At 50.4% G+C, this 18823-nt stretch overlaps 1 protein-coding gene across 2 annotated transcripts in view; it reads left to right on the top strand.

Annotated features, from left to right (window-relative positions):
* The window catches only part of SMAD3 (SMAD family member 3), a 66632-nt gene extending 48096 nt beyond the window's left edge, over positions 1-18536 (top strand). Inside the window, exons 2-9 of one of the 2 annotated variants that reach the window (XM_041418645.1) lie at positions 1397-1590; positions 2898-3032; positions 3692-3766; positions 4524-4574; positions 9884-10096; positions 12486-12623; positions 14880-15024; positions 17641-18536. In XM_041418645.1, coding sequence (XP_041274579.1) covers positions 1397-1590; positions 2898-3032; positions 3692-3766; positions 4524-4574; positions 9884-10096; positions 12486-12623; positions 14880-15024; positions 17641-17764 — 1075 coding nt within the window. In that variant the 3' untranslated portion in view covers positions 17765-18536. The remainder of the gene's footprint in view (positions 1-1396; positions 1591-2897; positions 3033-3691; positions 3767-4523; positions 4575-9883; positions 10097-12485; positions 12624-14879; positions 15025-17640) is intronic. The other variant, XM_041418644.1, reaches the window with a different exon arrangement.
* The last annotated feature ends 287 nt before the right edge of the window (positions 18537-18823 follow it).

An 18823-nucleotide genomic window follows, 5' to 3' on the forward strand; every position in this document is an offset into this window, starting at 1 on the left:
AGAGAAATATTTCATTTCACCGAAGCCCTGAAGTGCTTCATTTGGGTCATTAGGAAAAGCAAGGGAAATGAAAGGTTAGACTTCAAAGGAAGTGCCTGGGGGCAGCTCCCATTCATCCAGGATGGAGGAGACCCTGCTCCAGCTTTTTCCTATGCTGGAGAGGAGTTGGAAACTCTTGTCCTGCTTCCTGGGAAGGTTTGCTAGGAAAAGGCTGTTCTGGGGTGAGGGTGGGATTAGGAAAATGAGCTGGAGGAGACACAGTGTACATGAAAAAATAAAAACAAGCAATGTTGTAAAAACTCTATATTTGATTTCAAGCTGCAACTTGAAAAATGAAACTGGAAGTCTTGGTTGTTTGTAAGGTTCCTGAATTTTATATAGACATAGTAGATAAATTTACATAAATGCTATCTATATTGATTTTTGTCACAATGAAAATTAATCTATCTGTATATTAAAAGTCCAGGTTTAGTAACACACATTTTAAGATGTAACACCTTTCCAAGCACAGCAGAGATGGCTGAGAGCTGTGCAAACCCTGCTTGTTTAGGACACATGGTACCACTCAATTGTCCTGTTCTTACTGGCTGTAGCTTTTGTCTCTGCCTCCTAATCGACCATAAAATAGTAAAAAAAAAAAATTTCAAAAATCCAGATATCCAAGAGTAAATCCAGAGCAGAGCTGTTGCATAAAACAAATGTTATTTGTTGAGGATGTTTCATCCAGGGCCTAGGCTCCAGGAGAGCTGAAGAGGGACTTGGGACAAGGGATGGAGGGACAGGACACAGGGAATGGCCTCAGACTGAAAGAGGGTGGGGTTCAGATGAGATACTGGGGAGGAATTGTTCCCTGTGAGAGTGGGGAGGGGCTGGGCTGGAATTCCCAGAGCAGCTGTGGCTGCCCCTGGATCCCTGGAAGTGCTCAAGGCCGGGCTGGACAGGGCCAGACTGGAGCAGCCTGGGACAGTGGGAGGTGTCCCTGCCATGGCAGGGCTGGCACTGGATGACCTTTGAGATCCCCTCCAACCCAAACCAGGCTGAGATTCCAGGATTTTACTGCTTTTGGAGGGAAATCCTTGCCCTGAGGATGGGCACCAGCAGCGTGCAGCGCTGGGTGTTGGTGACCGTGCAGGGTGTTTGTTGGTGACCGTGGCAGGCTGGGGCCAGCCCTGTGTGAGCTGTGGGCTCAGCAGCCCTGTGTGCTCCCGTGCAGGTCCCTGGATGGGCGGTTTTTACTGCTTTTGCAGGGAAATCCTTGCCCTGAGGGTAGGCACCAGCAGCGGCCTGGCAGCGCCGGGTGTTGGTGACCGTGCCGGGTGTTTGTTGGTGACCGTGGCAGGCTGGGGCCAGCCCTGTGTGAGCTGTGGGCTCAGCAGCCCTGTGTGCTCCCGTGCAGGTCCCTGGATGGGCGGTTGCAGGTGTCCCACAGGAAGGGCCTCCCCCACGTCATCTACTGCCGCCTGTGGCGCTGGCCCGACCTGCACAGCCACCACGAGCTGCGCGCCATGGAGATGTGCGAGTTCGCCTTCAACATGAAGAAGGACGAGGTCTGCGTCAACCCCTACCACTACCAGAGAGTGGAGACCCCAGGTACGCCACAGCCCTGCCCCCTCTGCCTCTCCTGCAGCAGGAGCCATCTCTGACGGCATTCCCAGGAGATCCTACCCCCTCTGCCTCTCCTGCAGCAGGAGCCATCTCTGACGGCATTCCCAGGAGATCCTACCCCCTCTGCCTCTCCTGCAGCAGGAGCCATCTCTGACGGCATTCCCAGGAGATCCTACCCCCTCTGCCTCTCCTGCAGCAGGAGCCATCTCTGACGGCATTCCCAGGAGATCCTACCCCCTCTGCCTCTCCTGCAGCAGGAGCCATCTCTGACGGCATTCCCAGGAGATCCTACCCCCTCTGCCTCTCCTGCAGCAGGAGCCATCTCTGAGGGCATTCCCAGGAGATCCCTGCCCCCTCTGCCTCTCCTGCAGCAGGAGCCATCTCTGAGGGCATTCTCAGGAGATCCCTGCCTTCCCCAGCCTCTCCTGCAGCAGGAGGCAGCTTTGAGGGCATTGCCAGGAGATCCCTGCCCTCCCCAGCCTCTCCTGCAGCAGGAGCCATCTCTGATGGCATTCCCAGGAGATCCTGCCCCCTCTGTCTCTCCTGCAGCAGGAGGCAGCTCTGAGGGCATTGCCAGGAGATCCCTGCCCTCCCCAGCTTCCCTGCAGCAGGAGGCAGCTCTGAGGGCATTCTCAGGCACAGTGGGTCTATTATTGGTGATAATCCCTTACTCTATGGAGTAGGATAATTTATGAACCTGCACTCAGGGGGAAATTATCATCAATTGATGAAATCCAAGTGAGCAGGTTCCATGTTCCCAGTGTGGCACTGTGTGCACATAACTCACAGCAGGAACCATAGCAGTGTTCTGTGCAGCCCTCACTGCTGGGGTTAAATTAAGGATAAACTGTTGAGCTGGGTCTAAGAACAGCTCCCAGCTTCCTGTTCTGGAGTCTCCTGCTGCCTCTGGAAGAGACTTTGATCTGGAGCTGCAGGAGCTTCTGCTGCGTGTCAGCACAGATCTGCAGAGCCAGGCAGGATGTTTATGCTAATCCCACCTGCCTGCTCTATCCTATGGGAAACTCATTCCTTGGGAATCATGGGGTGCACCATCTCTTAAATGGTGTTTCAAGCAGAGCTAGAAGGGAGCAGAGAGACCAGATGTGCTCAGATAAGCTCTATCCCATTCCCAGCTGGGAATAAACAGCATCCTCACCTGCTGCTGCTATTCCAGAGGCAAACTTCAAATCCTGTCCCTTAACGAGCCCCTGTCTTTAAAGCTGTCACTCCAGCCTGGTTTCTCCTGGTTTCCTGCTGTTTCACTCCCTTGATTTCGTGTTTTCCCTCCGCAGTGCTGCCTCCGGTGCTGGTGCCTCGGCACACGGAGATTCCGGCCGAGTTCCCGCCCCTGGATGACTACAGCCACTCCATCCCAGAGAACACTAACTTCCCTGCAGGTATCGAGCCCCAGAGCAACTACATTCCAGGTACCTTGTGTCTTCCATACAGGGAGCAGAGGGAAGGGTCAGAGAGCACAGGGAATCCTGCCTGGGCATCCCAGACTGGGAATCTTCCTTTCCAGCGTTCCTCTGGAGCTGCAGAGTGCAGAAATAGCTGGGAATTGTAAATGGGGGCACTCAACATGTTCGTGGCTTTGTTTTGTTGGGGTTTAAACTCATCTCTTCATTCAGTGGTACAACCTCAGTTTATTGTGAAATCTAAACTGGATGTTCCCTTACCGGGTTGAGATTTGAATGAAATTCAGCCATTTTGAGTAAAACTCTCCAAATTTCTGATGGAATTGAGCTCTTCTATTTATGTATCTATTTTACAAGCAATTTACACCTTATTTGCATGGACAAGTTATGCAGCTGCACTCCAGGAGAGGAGAAATATGTGGACAGAAAACTGCCTCCATGGCTTAAAGTTTCATGGGACTGAAAATCCGGATTTTTTTGTTTTCCCCCTCCTGTTATTCACAAATATGGATATCACCCTGGCTGTGCTGGCTCCTCCTTCCAGCAGCTTGAGAAAGAAGTAATAAAAAAGAATTTGAGCTCCTTGTAAATGACAAAGTGAATGTTTTTGATGCCTAAAAACTAGACTTTTCTGTTGCACTGACAGTGTGATGGTTTTGTGCCTCCAGAGACCCCTCCTCCAGGCTATCTGAGTGAGGATGGAGAAACCAGTGACCACCAGATGAACCCCAGCATGGATGCAGGTGAGTCACCTTTGGGGTTTTAATTTAGTGGCTGTATCCCAAAGGAAGTTGAATGTCCAGCTTTTCTCTCATTGCCACAAAAAGCCAGATTTGGAATGAGGGTACCTAATTGAGGTTCAAGCAATCCATATATTATGTTCAAATAGCCCATATTAATGTTCAGATGTCATGGACTTCCCTGATTATAGAAAAAAATAATAAAGCAACCAGCTCAGAACAGTGTGAAAGGAAATGTAAAAATGGGCTGCAACATCTGTCTGCATCCATGGGACATCCAGGTGCAGATACTGAAAATATAGGCCCAGAATTGGTGGCAAATTTACATGATTGAGGATAAAATTCTGACAACTTTTTGGTCAGATCTGTGTAACCTGATCCAATACTCCATTGTCCCAAATCCAGCAGGATTTGGGATATAAAGTGTTATGGTTTTAATTTTATTTTGTCTGGCAATCTACACCCAAGCTCTTTAATGCCCAGCTAACTGGGTTTGTCAGGATGATACCTGAATGCAAAAGAGCCAAGTGTGCTGCTCAGTCTGGAAAATAAATGGGTTAAACTCCAGTGAATTCCCTGTGAAGGGGCAGCAAGTTGATATTTAAGGAGTAGTGAACATCAGAGAAGCTGCAGTGTCAGAAATGAGCCTGCAGTGAGCACTGGGCTGTCCCTCCAACAAGCCTGGGCAGCCCTGCAGATCCTGTGAATGTTTTTCCTGGTGCAGATTCCATAGCAATAATTACCCCATCTTGATTTTCAGGTTCTCCAAACTTATCACCAAACCCCATGTCTCCAGCACACAACAACCTGGGTAAGCACATGATCTTGGGAGCTGTAATTACAGTCAAGAGGGTGACATTTGAATGATGCTGTTGAAGTTGTGCACTTTTTGCAATATTCCAATGGTTTTGAACTGCCAGAGGGCAGCTTTGGATTGGATGTGAGCAGGGAATTGTTCCTGGGAGGGTGGGGAGGGCTGGGATGGAATTCCCAAGGGAGCTGGGGCTGCTCCTGGGTTCCTGGCAGTGTCCAAGGCCAGGCTGGAGCACCTGGGACACGGGAAGGTGTCCCTGGCCAAGGCAGGGATGGAACTGGATGGGATTTAAGGTCCCTTTTAATCCAGCCCATCCTGGAATTCTGTGGTTTTGTGAGACTGAGCATCTTCTGAGCAGAGAGAAGTGGAGCAGATTGGTTGGTGTGGGGTTGGAGAGCCCAAAAAAGCAGGGAATGTGCAGGAGTGCCAGGGAATGGAGAGGTCATGGACAGCATTCCTGCAGCACCAGAGGTGGTGGTGGGGGAGATGCACAAAGCACAGATGCTGATCTGGCTCACACCAGCTGCTTTTCCTCACCAAAACCCAAACTCTGCAATCTGGAGTTGTTTTCCCCTCAGCTCCATCTGGGCACAGGGAGCACATTCCAGCCCAAGGGCTCTGTCAGACCATGGCTGGCACTGACTCATCCCACACCTGTGACAGAAACAGGGAACCCTGAGGAGAAGGGAGAGCAGCTGAACCTCTGACACACCACGAGAGCTTTTGTGGCTCTCTCTGCTCCTCTGTTACCTCAAAAGTTCCACCCTTTATTTTCATTCTGATCTCCATCACTCTGAGCTCCTGCCCTGTTTGGAATTGCTGTGCCATAAAAATCCCTCCCAGCTCTGCCTGGCTGCAGGATCAGCTCCCCAACTGTTCATTAAGGCAGCAGACAGAGCCCACTTGAGACTGCTCTGGAATAACCATGGCCATAAAGTTTACATATGCTTTTAATCCTGGCACGCAGGACTTTGACACTGTTCCAAAATTTGTCAGTCATTGGCTGACTTTTGGATATCTTGGGGCTGTTGAACAGAGGATTTCTTTTTTTCTCCCCCCAACCTTTTTTTTTAATATTGCTATGGTGACACAAAACTTTTATTTCTTTAACTGCTACAGCCCAAGAAGAAAATGCATGACTGAGACATTTTTATTTCATTTTTCCCAGTGTGCTGCCTGGGAGCTGATGAGATTTTCTTGCAGTTTTTCCTGCAATTTTTCCTTTTTTTTTGTCCAACCTAAAAATAAAAAGCCAATTCCATGTAACAAACTCAACCTGGCAAGTGGTATCTGCCTTCCACAAGGCAGAAAGGAGTTCTAGGAAACACACCCCCAGATCCTTCCTGACAGGGACACTGGTTAGTAACACATCAGATGTCTCAGGTGCTGTCTGGGGACAAAAAAAGGAGCAGGTGAAGCTGGTAAAGCATGAGGAGTCTCTTTGTAGTCTGAGGAGCAGACAGCAGAGAAGCAGCTTAATTTACCAGCATTAAAAAATGCCTTTGAATTCTTGCAAACCATATTTATTGCTCTCAGGCAGGAGCTTCCACAAATGAAGAACTTCTTGTTGCTTTTAATTTTACTGTAAAGTTTTTGCCTTTGTGAGGAAGCTATGAAATAATAAATGAAAGAGCAGCTGAGCCACACTTAAAAGTGTCCAAGGGCAAGACTGTCATCACATGAGTGTTGTAAATGGTTTATCTGCAGCAAGGAGCTGCTCTCAGGGAAATCAGACCTTCAGCCTGATGGTCACAGCCCAGGAAGGAGCTGCTGGTGGCTGGTGACCTGCTGCAGCACTCCTGTAATTCCTGGATAAGCAAACTCCACTGTCTAGGGCTGGACCTTGCTCTGCAGGAGTCTAATGAGGCTTTCTGTGTGTATCTGTGGAGAAAATGGAACAGAAATCCAAACCCCGCAGCAGTGTGTGCAAGGAGGGAGTTTCTCAGCTCTGGAGCACAGGGGGGGCTTTGCCATGAAGAAAACAATGTCCCAGGATTGCTTTGTTTATTTGAGCAGAACTACCTGAAGCTTTTAAGACAGTTCACTTTGTGTAAACTGAACTTTGGACCTAAATCCCATGGCCATATTCCAGGAGTTGCAGAGGCAATAAAGCAGCACAAGGCAAACCAAGTGTGACACCAGGGGCAGGGCAGGTTTTCCATGTCAGGCTGAAACGTGGGATGGAAGGAGCTCAGGGAATTTCATCTTTCCATTCCCAGGCACAAAAGCGTTGCAAGGTAACATATTGGGAGTTTTTTTTTTAAATTCTCCTTTCAGTTTGTGTTGGAAGTGTTGGATGTTGCAAGGTAACATATTGGGATTTTTTTTTTTTTAAATTCTCCTTTCAGTTTGTGTTGGAAGTGTTGGAGTTTTGGTTCCAAATTACAGTTGTCAAGTTTTCAGTTGTCAAACAGAAGCTTTAAGTGGAAGTCACAGATATCCAAGGATCTCTTCCCTATTGCTGAAACACAAACTGAGGGAAATGCTAAAAACAAAATGACAGGAGAGTTGCCAGCATTCTGTGGGCACTGGGAATGAAGTCAGGGAGTGGGGGCTGGCTGAGGAGCAGCCCTGTGGTCACACACACATTGTTATTCCGAGGGGGCCATCCCTGGAGCACAGGAAATCCATTGTCAGGGATTGCTCCGCTGAAGGGCTTGGCGCAGGAGCTGTCAGAGCAGAGAGCACATGGCCCTTGGTCACATCCACGTCCCTCTGTCCCCTGTCCCAGGGCACAGCCAGCCTTCCCTGGCTGCACAGGGAAGGGAACATCTCATTTCCAAGGAGGGGGCTGGGATTGGCACAGTGGGAAGCATCTCTCAGTGAGCTGTGAGCCGCGTTGTGATCAGACACATCTCTGAAACGAGGGTAACAACTTCCCTGTGCTCACAGCAGGGGCAGAGCAGGCAGCAGATTTTCCCCAGGACTTTGATCTGGCAGGGAGGATGCAGGACTGCGACCATCCCAGGACCCAGAGGACACTTCTGACAGCAAAGCTGTTTCTGAGTCAAGGCTGAAATTGTGCAGAGATGATTCAGGCAGGATTTTCCTGGGTTTCATGTATCCTGTTTTATTGATTGTGTTACCCCCACAGGGTTCTTTGGCTTTAGCAGAGCTGCATTCTCTTACTTTTCCCCAAACACTGAAGCCATAAATTGAAAATGAATATTTAGGACAGCTCTAATATAAGAGAGAAATTGCCCATCCCACAGCAGCTTAAGCTGAAGTTTAAAACTACAAATCACAGGAGAAAGCAGCATCATTAAAAACTTGGTTTTGTTTTTAGACAAGCTTTTCCTCAAACCAGGATTTGTTGGTTTATGTCTTTCCTCAGGCTGTGGATAAGCCAGAAATAAAATTTCTGTACATCCTTCAGTGAGGAATCCACAGTTCCCTTGAGCCTCAACGAGGTGGAGGTGGTTTCTGAAGGAAAGGACCACAAAACCATGGAGAGGTTTCAGTGTTTTTATAACTTGAATTACACCAACCTGAGGACATTACTTAAGGACCAACACAAGTTGATTTTTCTGGAGCTGAGCAGCCTTTTGATTAGAAAAGCACTTTCTGTGGAGCAAGAGCCCAGTCGTGTGGAACTGATCTGTTTTCTTTGGTGGGTGCACTCACCTTGGGAGGCTCTGGGCAGAGCTGGTGTTTGCTGGGCCTCTCTCCAAACTGTGCTGGGGCCACAGAGCCCAGAGCTGTCCTGAGGTGGCCACAGCTGCTGCTGGAAAAACTTGCCTGGTGTGGCAATTTCCAGTGGGAACACCAAATGGGCCATGCAGGAGAAAAGGGCAGGGACAGTAAACTTGTGTCACTGCTGGATGTGTGAAATAATCTGTTTCTATCAGGAGAGGGGCTTGCTTTGAGCTAGAAAATTCAAATGTGAGGAAGTGGCAGGTAAAAGAAGCTGGGAATGGGTACAAGCTCCACATTTCATTAGGATTACAGAGTTCCCCAGATGTACTTCTATTCAATTCCTTATTTGCTGTCAGCAAAGCTTGTAACAAAGCAGAAACCAAAGGGATTTTCCTGAGTAATGGCTACTTTGGGAACTCTTCCAGCAGTGGAGAGGAAGCCAACGTGCCTTTTGGCTGCTCCAGCCTGTGCCTGAAGGTTATGGAGTAACAGGTACAGGTGAGAAAAGACTCCCAGTCCTCTGCAGAGACCCTGGTCAGTGTGAGAGAAGGCTGGGGTGGTGAAAACCTGTCTTGGAATTCTTTTGGAGTTGATCTCTTAAGCCCCACATTCTCCTAAGCCCTGAATGAGCAGCAGATGGGAAAGAAAGATGTGGCAAAAGCTGGGTTTTGCTGCTTGATGTTAACTCCTTGGCCAGATGGGAGCTCTTCTGTTCTGTCTTTAAGCACCTTCCGAATGGGGATGAAGTGATAAATTGGGGGGAGGGCTGGAGGGGATTCTTCTCCTGCACTGGATGTGGGGAACAGCACTCAGGAATTGGCTGGGTCTGCTTTGCAGTCCCCTGCTCAGCTTGGCTCTCAGCAGGGCTGGGCACCTCCCTGGGCTGCATTTCCAGGAAATTTTCCTTGAGCCTGGCTCTGCTGGAGTCTCCTGGGCTTCAGTGGGAGCAGTGAAATAACTCAGTGCTGTCTGAGTGCCCACCCTGCCTTCCTGAGGCTGCCTCAGCTCCCTCTGCCCCTCAGCTTCAGTCCACGAGGCAAACCAGAACTCCAGGGGAAGAGCTGAGCCTTCACCTGCTGGGAAAATGGATTTTCCTGGGATGGTTTGAGATCCAGTGCACTGGGAGAAGGTTTTCAAATCACTTTGATGCCAGTGTTAAAGGCAGTTTGGGGCATATTTCAGACTCTACTGGTTTCACCAGTGCCAGAGAGGTCACAGCAGGGTCAGTGAGAAGGAAAGTTGGATTTACTGGTTGGAAGTGCACAGAGTTAGGGTGCAGTACACGTGTGCTATGGACAGCAGGTTTGTGCTTTATGCTTTCCAAGATTTTCTGCTCCTTCCTTTTCTTTATCTCCTTAAGGAACTGAATACCTAAAAGGGATCCCACTTTTCATAGTAAAGCTGAGTTTATTTATTTAATTTCCCCAAGTGTGAGGCTGCTCAGTGACACCCCACCTGCTAAGTGAGTAATGCCTTTGACCATTTGTGATTGCTCCACGTGCCAGAAGCTCCAGGGCTGATGTCACCTCCTTGCTGTGGTCCATTAAAATGAAACCTGGGTTGAAGTGAGCCTGAGGAATGAAGCAGAACAATATTCCAAACCAGCTGTTTGGGTTTTTTTTCATCCCCCTTTCCCCTGCTGCGGCTGATTTGGCTTTTGTTTGGTGCAGACCTGCAGCCCGTGACCTACTGCGAGCCGGCCTTCTGGTGCTCCATATCCTACTACGAGCTCAACCAGAGGGTGGGGGAGACCTTCCACGCCTCGCAGCCCTCCATGACCGTGGATGGCTTCACCGACCCCTCCAACTCGGAGCGCTTCTGCCTGGGACTGCTGTCCAACGTCAACCGCAACGCGGCCGTGGAGCTCACCCGGCGGCACATCGGTAACTCGCTGTCCCTGGCCGGGCAGGGGACACCCTGCAAAAACCCCTCCTCAAAAACCCCTCCTCAAAACCCATCCTCAAAAACCCATCCTCAAAAATCCCTCCTCAAAACCCATCCTCAAAACCCATCCTCAAAAACGCTCCACAGAAACCCGTCCTCAAAAACCCATCCTCAAAAACCCCTCCTCAAAACCCATCCTCAAAAACCCATCCTCAAAAACCCCTCCTCAAAAACCCCTCCTCAAAACCCATCCTCAAAAATCCCTCCTCAAAACCCATCCTCAAAAACCCCTCCTCAAAACCCATCCTCAAAACCCATCCTCAAAAACGCTCCACAGAAACCCGTCCTCAAAAACCCATCCTCAAAAACCCCTCCTCAAATTCCCTCCTCAAAAACCCCTCCTCAAAACCCCCTCCACAAAACCCATCCTCAAAAATCCCTCCTCAAACCCCATCCTCGAAACCCCTCCTCAAAACCCCCTCCTCAAAAACGCTCCACGGAAGCCCATCCTCAAAAACCCCTCCTCAAATTCCCTCCTCAAAAACCCCTCCTCAAAACCCCCTCCACAAAACCCATCCTCAAAAATCCCTCCTCAAACCCCATCCTCGAAACCCCTCCTCAAAACCCCCTCCTCAAAAACGCTCCACAGAAACCCATCCTCAAAAACCCCTCCTCAAATTCCCTCCTCAAAAACCCCTCCTCAAAACCCCTCCACAGAGGTTTAGAGCCGTGGGTGGGAATATCTGTGGATTGCAGCAGGCTGATCCCCCATACAACAACACTAATTGTGTTTTTTCACATAATCGTAATATAAAAATGCACCAAGGAATGCTAAAATTGCAGCACGTCACAGAATTTAAAGCATTTCACACACTCTGTATCTGGAGGGATGTCAGGGATAATTTTGTGTCTTCTTTTCCCTTCCTGCACTGTTTTATTTTCTGACTGACCTTTTATAAATGGAAACTGAGCTCCTTGATTGTCATCTCAATTTCCACTTTTCCTGCAAGGTCCCAGCCAATTTGTTTTCAGTGAAACTTGTGCTAAGTGGAACATCCCAAATTTCTGCAATTTTGCTAAAAGTCAATTGCTTGTTCTTTACTGTTTTCTGCTGACTCCTATCAAAAATGAACTTGATTTTTGTCCTAATTTTGCTCCCCTTTCCTGAGCAATAGGAAAATCCTCCCTCTTGCACAGGAGGATCTTTCCTCACTTGTTTTAAAGATTATTATACTCCAATCCCTAAAACCCACCAAGATTCAGAAATCTGATTTTAAATGCAGCAGACTCCTTGTGCTCTGTGGAAGGATGAAAGCAACACATTCAGACAGGAATGTGAGACCACATCAAATGTTTATTTGAGCAACAAAATGTATTCTTCAACTTTGTTCCTTTATTAACTGAGATTTTAATGATTTGTGTAAACACCTGTGGGCGATGTGCATGTCCTTGTACACAAAGTGATCTCCAGGAAAAGGCAAGGATTGGGAAGTGCTGTGGAATTTTATTCTAGAACATTGAATAAATCCCAAACAGTTGTGTCCAGCTGGGATGACTTTCAGAAGAAATTATTATTTTAATGTGTTAACTGATAGAAATGATGACTTTCATGTGTTAACTGATAGAACATTCATATGGAAAATATCAGTGTGCGTGTGTTTGGAGGGACCTGGCTGGGGCTGGAGGAACAATTCCAGCTGGAGCTGGTGCTCCTGCCTCCCTCAGCTCACCTGGCCATGGAGCAGTTTATTGGAATGTCCAGTGGGACAGGGTTTCCATCACTGGTAGCCGAGCTGCTGGTTTAGAGCTGGCTCAGGGAGCCGTCCCAGCCCCTGGGGCACTTTTCCAGGTGCTCCCATCACTGATCCCCCCTGAGGAGCTAGCCCAGCCCCTGGGGCAGGTTTTTCCTCCTCAGGGAGCTAGCCCAGCCCCGGGGTCAGTTTTTCCCAGAGTTTTTTCCCCTTTAGGGAGCCATCCCAGCCCCTGGGGCAGTTCATCTCCCCTGAGGGAGCCATCCCAGCCCCGGGGTCAATTTTTATGGGTATTTTTCTCCCCTCAGGGAGCCGTCCCAACCTCTGGGGCAAATTTCCCGGATGTTTTCCCCACTGAGGGAGCCGTCCAAGCCCCGGGGTCAGTTCCTCACCCTGAGGGGGCCATCCCAGGCCCTGGGCCAGTTCCTCTCTCCTGAGGGAGCCATCCCAGCCCCTGGGCCAGTTCCTCTCCCCTGAGGGAGCCATTCCAGCCCCTGGGCCCAGTTCCTCTCCCTGAGGGAGCCATCCCAGGCCCTGGGCCAGTTCCTCTCCCCTGAGGAAGCCATCCCAGCCCCGGGGTCAGTTTTTCCCGGTGTTTTTCCCGGTGTTGTCCCCGCTGACCCTCGCTGTGTCGCAGGCCGCGGCGTGAGGCTGTACTACATCGGCGGGGAGGTGTTTGCCGAGTGCCTCAGCGACAGCGCCATCTTCGTGCAGTCGCCGAACTGCAACCAGCGCTACGGCTGGCACCCGGCCACGGTCTGCAAGATCCCCCCAGGTAAGGGCACAGCCCGGCCCGGCTCCTCGGCACTCCGTAAAATCATGGAATGGGCTGGGCTGCCTGGCTTGCCTTGGGTTGGGTTGGGTTGGTTGGCTTGGCTTGGGTTGGGTTGGCTTGGGTTGGGTTGGTTGGGTTGGGTTGGTTGGGTTGGGACGGGACACCCCCTTCCACACTGCCGCTACCCCGTGCTGCTCCCAGCCCCGTCCAGCCTGGCCTGGAGCACTTCCAGGGAAGGGAGTCCACAAATTCTTTGGAAAATCTATTTTACTCTTTTAGAATCCACTTGACAATTCCAGCAGGGCATTTTTATAGCTTAAGGGATGGTACTGCTGAAGGAAGCTTCTGTGGGGGTTTAAAAGTTGCACTGTGTTCATCCAACAGAACAGAATCTAAGCACAACTTGGAGCAGAATCTCCCACTTGTTCCTTCAGTGTTTTATCAGTCCATTATTGTATCAGAATTATCTCACAGACACGTTGATAATTTTGTTTGTGCCTCTAAATATTGGTAAGACATTTCTCTTAATTTAGATTCACCCGTAATAGATTTAAATTGTTCTTTTTTTTCTGGTCTCTAGAAAAATCTCTTCCTCTGTGTGAATTGGTTTGTTCTAAAGAAATCACATTTGCAGACACCTCGTTCTCATTAAAGTCTGAAGTTTTTGCTGAAATATTACAAGATAATTTATTTCATCTATTTGGGAAGAAAAGGCTTTTTTGTTAGATAAATGCAAAAAGCTGTTGAGAGAGGAGATGCTGTTTGAAATGGAATTTAGTTGTTTAGCTAAGCTTACACAAGCTGACTTTTTTACAGTTAAAAGCCTGTATATATTTAAAAACTGAACTTCTTTGTTTAGAAATATTTGAATTCTTTTCTTTTGAGAGGAGATCCATACGCTCCAAGCTCTGGCCCATCCTAATAGGTTTCCTTTCTCAGATGCAGCTGCCAGTGCTGCAAATTATGACTTAATTCTCCACCACATCACAGGAGTCCACCCTGGCTGCAGTCAACATCTGCAGACATGAAAAGCCCACATTTCCGCTCAGACCCAGCTCAGGCGCAGTTTTTGGATCCAGCTCTCCCCACTTTTGCCACAGTCTTTGGCCGCCTGTTCTTCAAATCTTTGCTGGGTTTGAAGCAGTTTCTTCCTTGCCTTGTTGACAGGATCGAGTCATTGCCACTCTCCCCCATGGAGAGACCTGATCCCAAGTGCTCCCAAGGGCTGGGATCCAGCACTGGGATCCTCCTGGAGTTTGTTCCTCCTCCCCTGAGCTCAGCCTGGCCCTGACACTTCCACCCTTCAAACTTCCCTTCAGGCTCCCTGAGGCTGCAGCCCCTGGGCTCTTCCCTGCTTCCAGCAGTGGGCAGTGCTTCCTGCAGCTGCTGTGGTCACCCTTTGCTCCACACCAGATGAGTCCAGCTCAGGAGTGGAGGCTCACAAAGTGATTTTTAGCAAAACACAATTCATCCCACTCCAAATGTTGTTTTTCAGCCTTGGCCCACGTGTAATCCCAAATGAGCCTTAGCTGAGTGCCTGGTTTCAGAGTTTAACTTGTTTATGGTTATCTGGGAGAAGGAAAACATAGCAACACTTTTTAAAAGAGTGGGGCATTTATTTATTTATGTAAACTACGAAGGATGTTATTATATTTCACCTTTCCCCCCTAAGAACAGTTGAATAAGTTGTTCTCAGTTGTTTAGCTGAGGCTAAACATCAGGGGAAAAATCTTGTGTTTTGAAAGGAAAGTGTTTGGCACGTGATAGTGAAACTGGAGAGAGGGTTTTAGCAGGAGCAGCTCTGCCACCAGCCCTGGCAGCCTCTTTACCCCTCAGAGCTGCTTCCTGGTGTGTCAGAGTGGTTTCACTTCAGAGCTTCCCCGTTCTGTGACTGACTCGGTGTCAATCCAGCACAGGGAGCTCCTGTTCTCAGCCTGTGCATTCCTCCCCTCCAGGCCCTGCAGGGATCTCTGCTGGTGAGTGCTCACTCACAGTCAGGCTTTAAATTACAATAGGAAGGAAACAGTGTCCAGGAGAGAGAAGGAGGATCCACAGGAGGATCCCAAGCCTGGTCTGCTGGGGAGCTCCAGCATTCAGAATTCTCCCCTTTTCCTTCTTCCTGTGAAAATGTGCCAGCCTCCATTCGTGCCTCTGGGATCTGAGGACATGGGAAGGCAGCCTGGAATTCTCTGAAGAAGCCAGAATTCTCAGTGCCATCAAACCAATGCCGTGTCCCTGCCGTGTCCTTTCCCCCAGGCTGTAACCTGAAGATCTTCAACAACCAGGAGTTCGCGGCGCTGCTGGCGCAGTCGGTGAACCAGGGCTTCGAGGCCGTGTACCAGCTGACGCGCATGTGCACCATCCGCATGAGCTTCGTCAAGGGCTGGGGCGCCGAGTACAGGTGGGGCCGCGCCCCGGGGAGAGCCCTGCGGGGCTGTCACTGCCCTTGGGAACGGGACTCAGCCTGTGCAGGAGCATGGAGGGGTTGTGGCTCTTGGGAATGGGTTGGGGATCACCCCGGGCTCTGCTCCTGCCAGCCCTCAGCTGGGAGAGCCCTGCGGGGCTGTCACTGCCCTTGGGAACGGGACTCAGCCTGTGCAGGAGCATGGAGGGGTTGGGGATCACCCCGAGCCTGCTCCTGCCAGCCCTCAGCTGGGAGAGCCCTGCGGGGCTGTCACTGCTGTTTGGAAAAGGGGAATCGGCCCAGGGTCTGTTCAGGAACACGGATGGTTCTCTTGGGAATGGGTTGGTCTGGTCTCTTTGTGGGATACACCTGGAAAGCCACGTGTGGTAGGAAGCAAGAGCTTTACCTGGAGCACACAGGTAAATCTACATGGTCCATGTAGGAAATATGACATTTTTTTCTTAAGATTAGATATGTTTTGGGTAGGTTGAGTGTCTTAAGACTGCACTTCTATCAAGACAGGATTATAGAATCCTGGAATGGTTTGCTTTGGAAAGGACCTTAAAGCCCATGCAGTGCCACCCCTGCCTTGGGCAGGGACACTTTTCACTGACTCAGGTTGCTCCAGCGTGGCCATGGACACTTCCAGGGATCCAGGGGCAGCTCCAGCTGCTCTGGGCACCCTGTGCCAGGGCCTCCCCAGCCTCACAGGAATTCCTTCCTAATATCCCATCTAACCCTGCCCTCTGCCAGTGGAATCCATTCCCTGTGTCTTGTCCCTCCATGCCCTTGTGGAAGTACATGTGAGTGCTTCCCATGGGCTGGATTTAATGCTTCTTTTATTAGGGACTAATGGGATTAAAATAAAAGCAGATTGGCTTGAAGAAATTATATTTGAAAAAAATTATAATTATATATTATATATAGTTAAATCTCCTGATCCTTTCCTTTGGGCTTGCCATGGGGCAAGTGGGAGAATGTGGGAGCAGCAGGATCAGGTTTTTCCCAGTGAATACTGAGGCTGAAATGGAGATGCAGGAGGTCTGGTGTGTGGGATGGATGTTGTGGTCACTCTGACCCCACAAGGACACTGGAGATGCTGTGGGAACAGAGTATTCCATAGTTTTGCTCTGTCACCCCACTGGTGAGCAAACATCCGAGGGAGAGCAATCAGGGATGGATGGTACAAGCAGGGGAAATGAAATTTGGTGGACAATGGGTGTTGCTTTCTGAGAGGGAAAGCTGATGAGGATTTAAGGCCAGGGTGATGTGGAAATATTTGACCCTTTAAAGCCTTCCTCGAAGCTCCGTGGGGTCGCTGCCATTCCAGGGCTGCTCTGCTGCAGAAGGGGGAGAGGCCTCAGGACCAGCTGGAGCCCGGGCCCTGCACGTTGCTCTGCCACTTTCTTCATTTCTCCAGATGTTTGGAGTCCATTTTGTTTTGAAATCGTCCTGAGCTGGGGCCAGAGCAGCCCAGGGCTGGCTCCCAGCCAGGCCCTGATGAGCTCCAGACGAGCGTGACTTACGGAAAGCCAGGGATCCCCGCGGGGCTGCTCTCCCCATCCTGCCTCTCCTTCCAGAGTTCTCCCTCTGATGCAGAGATGGAGATGTTCCTGTGGGAGCATCCAGAGGGCCATTCCCTGATTCCTGGTTCACCCTTGGGCAGTCTGGATGGGGGTGTTTAGTGCTCCTCTGTGCCAGGGATTTGGTGCAGGGAAGGGGGAGAAGCCAATTCCTTGAGCAGTCTGTGACGGACAGGGACAGGGATGGTGGTGGGAGCTCAGGGCAGCCCTCCATGCACAGGGTTCCTGTTTCACCCCTGGTTGTCCCTGGCTCCCACAGATTTCAGGTTCTCCCTCCCATCACCAAATTCCAAGGACAGCTTCTGTGGGAAGTGGGGGTGTAAAGCCAGGCTGTTCTCAGGCTGTTTCTCCTGCTTTGTAATCTCCCTCCTCCACAGCAGCTGTCCCTGCCTGGAACAAGACCTTGGCCATGCAGAGGAGTTAGAGCCCCTGGCTCCATGTCTTGGTCTCCCTTTCCTTCTTTTCCTCCCCATCTCTCTGTGCTTTTCCACCTGGAGATACCCATGGGGTCTGGGTTCAGGGAGAGTGACAGAGGAGGGGAACAGGGATTTGTGCAGGGAAGGTCAGAGCAGCTGAGCTCTGGCCCAGCAGGGCCCATGGATGCAGGAAGGATCTGCAGGGTTTGGGGTGAGCTCTTCCCAGCACTTCCACATTCTACTAAAACCCAAGGGTACAGTAAAAGGTGAATACCCTTGTGCACAGGGAAATATTTGGTGAACATGGACCTTGCTGTCTAACTTAGGAAAGGCCTGCAAAGGAAAAATGGGTTTGCTTAGATCAGCACCTTCCTTTCCCTTCAGGGAATCAGCTGCTTGTTCCCAGGAATCTGAGCAGTAAATAGCAAGCTGCTCCTGTGGGACCATAGCAAATGTGAAGGGACAAGGTGGGTTTTTGAAAGAAATCAGCTGCACAGGCCAGAGGCTGTTCCAGAGCAGAGCCATTCCTTTGGCCAGGGTGGTTGTGGAGGCAGCTCAGGAGCTGGAATCCTTTTCTGTGGGTCACGTTGGTGTTGTGTCTCTTCCCCTGGCAGGAGGCAGACGGTGACCAGCACTCCCTGCTGGATCGAGCTGCACCTCAACGGGCCCTTGCAGTGGCTGGACAAGGTCCTCACACAGATGGGCTCCCCCAGCATCCGCTGCTCCAGCGTCTCCTAAGGAAACCCCTCCTGGGGCCGTGGGGAACACAGACTGCAACACCCTTAGCAAAGGCATAGTAAGCAACTCCCCAGTTACTCGAGCGATGAGAAAAAAATCTGCTTCAAAAACACAAGAGAAGTGGGTTTTCTTTGTTTTGTTGTTGTTTTTAAGTACCCATTTAAGCCACTTCCACTGAAACCGTCGGCACTTTGGTTGGGATGCTCTGGGGCCGCTGCAGTTGGAATTTGGAGCTGGAGTTGGTGAGGATAAAGAGCTGGATGTTGTTTCAGTGGAGAGCAGGCACTGCTCACCTGCTCCAGGCTGTGTGTGGCACAGGAGCCATCCCAGCTCCCAGGAAACTTTCCCTTCCCTCACACAACTCCAGGCTCGGCAGCATCCCAGGAACACCAGAGCCCGTGGGACTCTGGGATGGCTCCTGCTCGTGCATTCCTTCACCTCCCACCTGATCCACACCGGTACTGCAGCAGCAGGGGGAAGGAGGCATTTCAAGCACCCTAAAGAACGAATTCCCCCAGGAATGTTCTGAAAAGGAAGGAATTCCCCACACTGGACTTGCAGCAAGGAGGCAGAGCCTTGCCTGGTGGCCGAGGGATGATGCCCTCACGGATCAGCCTGGATTCACATGGAGCAAAAGCCCAGTCTGAGGCTCTTTGTGGTGTTGCTGCAGCGATTTTTGACTGGAGCTGCTCCCAGAGGGAGAATTGTCCCGTGGGGAGCCCTGCCTGGAGCAGCTCAAGCTCAGTTCTCTGCAGTCTGTGTGCATTAAGTGCAGCAGTGTCCCGTGGGGAGCCCTGCCTGGAGCTCAAGCTCAGTTCTCTGCAGTCTGTGTGCATTAAGTGCAGCAGCTCTGGGCTGTGTTTTCCCAGTCTCTGCCTCTCCAAAGCCCGAGGGGCTCCGTGTCCAGGTGGAGCAGGGATGGGATGTCCAGGCCTGGCTGGGGGATCCCGTGCTGTCACATGCAGCAGCCAGGACATCTCAGACAAACCAGCCCTCTGTGTGAAACTGTTCCAGCTGATGAAAATGCTCTAAGATGTGTTTTTGCCTGGAGAAATCGGG

The sequence above is a fragment of the Onychostruthus taczanowskii genome, unplaced genomic scaffold (genome assembly GCF_017590055.1).
Source record: "Onychostruthus taczanowskii isolate IOZ18803 unplaced genomic scaffold, ASM1759005v1 scaffold6, whole genome shotgun sequence".
Classification (NCBI taxonomy): domain Eukaryota; kingdom Metazoa; phylum Chordata; class Aves; order Passeriformes; family Passeridae; genus Onychostruthus; species Onychostruthus taczanowskii.